Source organism: Brassica napus, chromosome A2 (genome assembly GCF_020379485.1).
Source record: "Brassica napus cultivar Da-Ae chromosome A2, Da-Ae, whole genome shotgun sequence".
Classification (NCBI taxonomy): Eukaryota; Viridiplantae; Streptophyta; class Magnoliopsida; order Brassicales; family Brassicaceae; genus Brassica; species Brassica napus.
The window spans coordinates 2,123,782-2,132,012 of NC_063435.1; the positions used below are offsets into that span (position 1 = coordinate 2,123,782).

The 8,231-nt window shown below is 30.4% G+C and overlaps 1 protein-coding gene across 1 annotated transcript; it reads right to left on the reverse strand.

Moving 5' to 3' along the window:
• Nucleotides 1-1,473: 1,473 nt before the first annotated feature.
• On the reverse strand, nucleotides 1,474-6,501 carry LOC106357284 (homeobox-leucine zipper protein HDG9). Its single transcript, XM_013796967.3, has 10 exons — nucleotides 5,772-6,501; nucleotides 5,569-5,686; nucleotides 5,122-5,313; nucleotides 4,190-4,651; nucleotides 3,929-4,027; nucleotides 3,630-3,833; nucleotides 3,014-3,194; nucleotides 2,532-2,800; nucleotides 2,312-2,401; nucleotides 1,474-2,023 (listed from the first exon to the last, which is right to left on the reverse strand). Exons 1-10 carry the CDS (start codon nucleotides 5,888-5,890, stop codon nucleotides 1,640-1,642), a joined length of 2,118 nt encoding a protein of 705 aa, XP_013652421.1. The 5' UTR covers nucleotides 5,891-6,501; the 3' UTR covers nucleotides 1,474-1,639.
• Nucleotides 6,502-8,231: the final 1,730 nt, after the last annotated feature.

Here is an 8,231-nt window from a genome sequence, read left to right on the forward strand (position 1 = left end):
GAAGCTCTACTCGCGATTTTTTTTTTTTTTTGTGCTTACTCGCTGTTATCATGCTTATACAATAGCTTTTTTTTATTGTAACTAATGTTACTAGTCAGTTACCTAACAAAAAAGTTATATTAAGATTTAGGAGTGCTTATCCATATAATTATTTAAGTATTATTTATGTTTTTATATCAACAGCATGCATTGTATATCTAAAATAATTGTGGAACATATTTTGAACATATATCATGAACATATTTTGGTAAGTGTTTATATTTTATGGAAGAGAAATTAGAACAGATGATTAATTATTAATCAATAGAAGACTGGACGGACCGGACGGACCTTTAAATAATTTACAACATCATGATTCAGTTTAATACTTTAATGCCAACTTTTGAAACGAGGCTTTAGTGGAAATCCAAAACCATATGATTTTGTTGTTGTTGGATTTGTCGTTTTTCTTTGTACAAATTTACCGAAAATAAACAAAAAATATGATGTTAAATATCTCCTACCTCTAAAAATACCTGGTGTGGGTCGTTCCATTACGAAAGCCTTATAGATGAACACCGTATATATATTTATAATATATTATAATTATTTTTAACTTTTTCTTCTTAATATGTTTATCCATTGTCCAGGTCCTAATCAATCTTTTAAAATGTGTAAGATAATTATTAATTGCTAAGCATATATGATGAGAGCTAATTATTAATGGTAAGAAAATCATTTTCGGTGGAAGTTCAATATAAAGTATGTTTTGAGTGCACTTTTGTACATGTCACAGATTCTTATTGTAGATTTAAGCCGACTGTTCTACAGAAATTAGACACTTGGAAAGAAATGAAGGAGACCACTCAATTCTTTTTAGTTTCTTAATTATTTACTAACTTTCACCGATTTATTGATATTATACCAAAATTCTTCAGCCACATACTTTGGTAAGGGTTTGAAAGAGGAGGAAGTGGTTGGTGTTTGTGGATGTTGTCTGCTAGAAGTATTTGTTAAAATATCGTCGATTGCAATAAACTCCAACCTCTACTGGAAACCATATTTATAATTTATCTAATCAATCATCAGTCAGAAAAATTCAAAACATTAAAAATGAGTAGAATGATAGTCCTTTGAAGAACGTTAGGCTTAGTGCTGCTGGAAGTTAGGCACTGGTTTACTGGACAGCGTGAAGCGACACGTTACATACACCTTAGTGATATTTTTCTTTTTATTCACCACCATACATTTGTAACATCTCTTTTTATTTTCTTGAAATGATCTTTAACTTAGATAAAATAATTGAAATTGATATTATTAGCAAATTTGTAACAGCTAGAATTGTTTTTGGTTGTAATGTTGTAACATTCCATGTTGTTATGCAATATGTATGGCAGAGAAAATGATAAACAATAACAGCTTGTAGTCTCACAACATTAATATACCACAAACCAATATGCCAACAGAGGCAACACCATAAATATTGTTTATATGTCTAAGGGACTCATTTATAGATAATAAGTTTTTTAACCAACCAAAAACATTAAAGGTCCGAGTATGATTCTTTTGAGAATAGTCTTCTCACTCACAACATTATTTTTTGATAATAGTAATAAAAACGGAATAGTTTTGTGAATTGTGAAACGGGTGGATTAAACTCTCACTTACCCTCGTTGCAATTAAGCATGACTTTGATCCTTTGAAGGGTGGAGGTAATCAAAGTATTGACTGTGGTGGTAGATTCTTCAATTTGGAGATCTCCAGAAAGAGTCGGACCAGAGACAAGTATCTGGAAAGCCACCGTCAGGAGCGACTTACTATAGTCGCTGCCATCTTCGAGCTCAGGGGAAGTGAAATGATGGCCGTCGCGGGAGATGATGAAACCGGAAGGGAGGATTGGAATGCCTGAAGGATTGACTTGGCCAGAAACGGCAGCCGATGCAGTGTTCAGGTCCACTGGAGCATACACCACCATACCTCCTAGTGCATCTCTGAAGCTGTCTTGTATTATCATCATATCAGCATCCTCTGCTGTACTCGCAGTCTAAATAATATATACATATACAAATAAACCAACATTAGTTAACTTTTAGGTCAAATGAATCAAAGCTAATGCAAAGACTAGTGCTGGTCTGACATTAAAAAAAAGGGTTCAAAATGTCCTATATTTTAGCAAAAATGTGCTCTTATCTTTTATATAAATATTTCATAAATTTTACCAACAACTAAAATTGTCGTGTATAAAACCATGATGTCTTAAACAATCGGTTCATTTACTTATGCTCCCGACCGGACCCGGCCTGGCAAAAGACATTGTGTTTGAGTAAAATACCTGGAGGATGTTCACACGATTCTTATCATCTGTTCCAGTTGCAAAGCCAGCGACCTCAGCAGCCGGATACCCATGGCAGAGAACGTCCCACTTTTTTTACATCAAAAAATTGTTTTCTAGTTAATTACCCAAACTAAAACGATGTGAAAATAACGACACGTAAAAAAGAAAATTAAAATTTGGACATGTCTAATCAACCTAACTATATACATGTATATACCTGGTGGCGAATCTCGAGATTTGTAAGGAAATTGTAGACTTCGAGAGGAGAGAGAGGGAGACATATAGATGAAGCGGCGCAGACAATGAGACCCGTCGGTTGACCAGCCTCTGAGTTTACCCGCACCGAAACCCTAACTCCACTGCTGTTGGTTTCAGACAGTTGAGAAAAATCGTAGTTTCCAGACATTTTTAGTATCCACGCAAAGTTCTTCAACATTCTTTCTCCTAAATTCATGACGCTCCTTCTTCCCTCTATAGTTTCCACAACTATAATAAAAAAGAAGAGAAAAGTATCTTAAAGTATTAAATCATATATATAAGAGTTTAACATACTAAAAGTTCACAAACTAGCACTTGTCACACATCGTTGTTGCATATTAGAGTGTTTCTCTCAAACCAGACTAATAAATATTTTTTCTGTATAAAACATCTTAAGTAAGTATTTGTTTGTTTTTAATATGTAGTTATATATAAAAGTACCTCCGGCGAAGTCGGTGGTGGGGAAGACGGAGATGGAGGATAGATGGAGCCTCTCACACATTCTTTCAAGAGTAACGGTCCAACGGCGAGCTCCGTAGCCAAACCCGCCGCATAAGAGGTCTCTGTAAATCCGATGTGTCCGCACTTTTTCATTTACTTCCACGTGCTCCATCCACGTAACCTGCTCATTTTGTTTGTCATAGTTATAGTTTTAGGGTACTGCAAAATTAAAGGTTTAGAATGTTGTACATGTTTTGATTACTTATCAAAAGTATGACATGTTTTCTTTCTAACCTCAGTAGCAATATGAGGTAAAACGGTAGAGCATATGAGCTATAATATGTCATGCATTTAAGATATGAGTAACCATTTCCCAAAATCAAATGGTTTTCTACTTGGATCGTAATTTTTTTTGGTATTGGTTATATATGTATTAGTTCAGTGTGTTGATCAATATTCATGGATAAATTGATAACAAGATACAAATTAATGACACTTGCATATATATTAAATGTGTTGATCATATTCATGGATAAATTGATCAATATTCATGATAAATTGATAAAAAGATACTTGCATATATATTAAAAAAACAAACAAAAGAAGAGAGTGTGACCTTAGAGAGACCATTGGGCAAGGCTTGGATGAGACAACCGGACGGACGTTTGGAGCAAGTCGGACTCTCAAAGTCAATGTTTACATGATGACACGAGACGTCAGCAATCACCCAGAGATCGTCTTCAATTTGTTGGCAACATCTTAAGATTATAAACTCTCTCGGTGGCACCAATGGCGACAATATGTGCAGTTGCTCATACATCTATTTTATATATCAGCCCATTTTTGTATTATCAGATACTTATTATATTTATTAAGAGTTAAAAACATAAAATTAGAATGTTATAAGATTCATACCAGTTGCGAGAAGTTCTGTCTTTGTGTGTCCATGGACTCCAGCACGTGAATCGTTTTAGCTTCGTTCACAATTGTTGAGAAAATCCTCGCCCATTTCTCCTGAAATATTTTGTATTTAGATTGGAAACTAAATTTATGAAAATAACTTCCTAAATTATTCATATTCGCACGACAACTATTATTTATAAAAGCATAGTAAAAATAAGACAATTATAGCTTCCATGAGATATCATAGTTCAGATATAATTAAAAGATACATACCGTATCAAAGAACATGTCCACCAAGTTTCTTGCATCCATAGGAACCACCACCACATCTTTAGAAGACTCAATACGAGCACTTGGGCTCTTCAAATGGCTAATATTTGTAAAAGACTTCTCATAGTTCTCTTGATCAATGACAAGTCTATCATCAATAGACGACTTGATCCACATCGGTTCTTCGATATGAATCAGTCTTATAATTTCTGTCACGGCATTTACCATCGTTTGAGACATCATCATTTTCTCCATTTGAGATAGCGGCTGGAAATGCTGAGTCGGTTGGGCGTTGTTGATGTGTTCATGAGTATATTGTTCTCTTTCCAAGCTTGGTGGCTCGAGGGGACGGTTTGAAGAGGTCCCGTAGGAGAAATGAGGGTTACTGGAAGTTGATGCTAGGGAATTGACGCTAGGTATTGAGTGGCCTCCGTTATTGTTTACGAAGTCTGAGATTTGTTCAAGCTGATATCCATATTTTGATCAACAAAAAATTAGTGGTTTTAATGGTAATGTAGATACAGTTTTCATGAATATAGTACAATTGCAATTAATTTTTTTATATAACTTTTCTGTATCCATTTTACATTAAAGTTTATATATAGTTGAGCAATTTTAAATATTTTATTATATTTAATATATTAAATGAACGGTGAACCAGAATCTAATATATATTGCATGTTTAACAAGTCAAACTATAAAAATGAAAAGCCAAAAATAAACATTTGTTGCTTTGACTAAAAACAAACACTTATTTAAGAAAAGCATTTTTAGTTGAAAGAGCTTGTATAGGAATGTATAATTCACATATTTATATTGCTATCCATAAGGATATTATATTGAACATTAACCAGTAGTTTTTTCTTATTTTAGGAATTTATCTGATCAAAATCAAATTATAAATTTAAAATAAAAAAATATATGTGAAAATGAACCTGTCTTTTGAGATATGCGTTATGTGCACGCATTTTTTGGAGATATAGTTTGCGTTCTTCTTTCCCAGGACGAGGACCACCGCATGGAGGGCAAGTCACAGTTTTTAGTGCCTCTTGTATCACTTCGTTTTCACGTCTTATTCTTATGTTCTCTGCTCTAAGTGATGCGTTGAATACTTTTTCGCTTTGAGCCTATAATTCAAAAAAAAATTGGTAACTGAAAGAATTTCAAGGCCAATCTCTTTTTTTTTTGGAAAATACAATTACGTATTAGCTCCACTGTGGTGCGAAAAATATCTAACATGCATCCATCGAAATTCAGAATTGATTGTGACGAACAAAATGATGACTTGTACACCAATTAAATCTCTTAGATTTTCACTTCATATCATGTACTAAATTATAATATATAGAGAAGAAATACTAGAAATGATGACAAAATATTACTTTGGCTTGTGTTCTTTTGTTTTGGAACCAAAACTTGATTTGTTTCGGTTTAAGTTTCAGTTCTTCGCCCAATTTATGTCGCTGCGTATCATCTGGATGAGGGCATTCCTTAAAATACCTTAAATCAATTTACAAATTAATTATTAATTAAGAAATTCTTAACCAAAAATAAAAACTAACATAAAACTACATTAAGATCTTACGCTTCAAGCCTTTGAATTTGATGAACAGAGTGGCGATGGTAAATCTTATTATCCCGATTGGTTGTGCTCATCGAAGTTTCAAGTCCATTGCTTGAACTGCTATCATGATTAGAATCCATTTTTTTTCTCACCCAAATGAAAACAATCTACACAATATATTAACCACTTAAGGCTATTTATATAAAGAAAACTATAATAGCCATATTTGATTTAATATTTTCAAAGATATATAAGTTTATTCTATGGCCTTAAGATTTTATTAATAATAAATGGAATAAGTATGTAAAGCCTAAAACAAAACAAACAAAACCATTTATGAAAGAAATCTCGTTACAGATTTTCTCTTTTGAGGGGACGTTACTGTAAAGGGTATTAATGAAATGTTTTTATATTATTTTCAGCAAAAACAATTATCATAATCTGTTATATTTTGGATTTATATGCATTTTCATTTAGCCCATATATGGATAGGATTAGGTGCAAAAAATATAGAATATATTGTCTAGCTATTAAATCAAGGTGAGGTGACAAATGTTAAAGCGAGATACTGGGTTTTTAACATAAACTGTGGAAAAAAAAACAAAGTATACTTAAATCTGGAAGTCAAATTCTTATAATAAATATGAGTTAGGCTTTTTATGATTAAAGTAAATATAAATATTCTATAATTTAGAAAATTTATATTATGGCATTTTACAATATTTAGAGTTTATATGCTTTTTTGTCAAAATTTTAAAGTGATTTATGTTGGGAAATTTCCATGCTTTAAACAATATAATGTAGTGATTCATATAGCTTACATATCAAAACTCATTTTCATTACTTTCACTTTAAATATACATATGCATTTATAATGTTTGGGTGTTGGTCAGTGATCTATGGATAGAGTTAGATGTTTGATTTATTATTTGTTTTTGCCTAACGGTTTTTTACTTTCTTTTTTCATGTAATGTGTTAGTATGTAATATTAACTGTGGTTAGGTGCCTAGGTGGAATATATATATGTTCTGCAACTTGTTCTTTATATTTCATCAAATATTTCATAGTCTCAAAGATGAATCGGTTTGTGATAGAGTTTCTCTTTTTATAGCATTATTTAAATTTATTATAATACATATGTGTGACCGGAGGCGTCTTTGAGATGTTGGAGGCCATAAACATTTTAGTAAGGTTTTAACAATTTCTTAAATAAATTTGAGGCTTTTTTAATGTGAATTTTTTGAAAACTTTTGAGGACACTAGTCTAATATTTTATTTCGTTATGCTCAGGATACCCATGTGTGTGATGCATATTAGACATCGCAATAGACATGTTTACTTAGTTTCCAAAGTAACGTTTTCAATTTTTTTCGTTAAAGCTTTGTTAAGAGTGGTATAATAATAAGCACCACTAGGTTAAGATCCGCGCCTTGCGCGGAATAAATATTATATATATAAATTATTTTATATATTATATGTTTATAACATATTATAAATTAATAAATATATATTGAATAATTAAAAAATCATTATCTACTACTTATATAATTAAATTGTTGCGAACATATTAAAAAAATTTATAAATCGAAAAAATATTTTTTCTATTTGATAAGATATATAATTAAATTTAAATGATAGTAATATATATATGGTATATTTTAATATTAATATTTATTAGAAGATGCTTTTTGCTCTTTTTTTGTCATTTGTATCTGTTATAGCAAAAAGTCTAAATTAGTGATAACAAAATTTTCACTGTGGGATTAAGGTTTAAGTAATTTATAAAATTTTAAAAAATTAAGTTGTCAATATTTTTTCAAATTTTTTAACAAAAAAATGTTCAAAGTAAATTTCAAAATTAAGATATTTATGTATTTTTATATGGCATATAGTTTAATTTAAAATGATACATATATTTATATATCTTTTAATTTTGATACTTATTAAATGAGACTTTCAACTTATATTATTTTTTAATTATTCGTATCATGTCATAACAAAAGTTTTAAATCATAGATAACAAAATTTGAATGTGAAAATTTTAACGTTTTAGGAATTTATACTCTTTTTTTAAAATTCAAAATATAATATATATATATATATAATTTTTTAATTTTTATTATATGGTTACTATGATTGTTTAATTTATTTTAATAGCTTAAAATTAAACAAATATAATTATAATGCACACTTATTTTTATCAAATCTTTATTATTCAAAATCATTAATTGTCATATATACTTTAGCCACATTAGGCAATTCTGTAATCTTATTTAATGAAATAATGAAGCACATTAATAATGCATTTACTATGGTTTAATAAAAAGTTTATTATATATTTAGATGGACCAACCTATTTCTCTAAGGATTCTAAGAATCATTTTAGTGATGACACATGACTACAAAAAAATGTTACAATGCTTCTCAAATAATATATAGGAGATTGACAATTACATGAACTGATTTCTTAGCTAATGTAGT

Bases quoted from the DNA above. Each gene is read 5' to 3' on its own strand.
- LOC106357284 (XM_013796967.3), bottom strand. From the start codon at position 5,890: ATGGATTCTAATCATGATAGCAGTTCAAGCAATGGACTTGAAACTTCG. The intron at 4,028-4,189 runs GTATGTATCTTT...AAAATATTTCAG, and splicing joins TGGACATGTTCTTTGATACG to GAGAAATGGGCGAGGATTTT. The intron at 3,834-3,928 runs GTATGAATCTTA...TATATAAAATAG, and splicing joins GACAGAACTTCTCGCAACTG to ATGTATGAGCAACTGCACAT.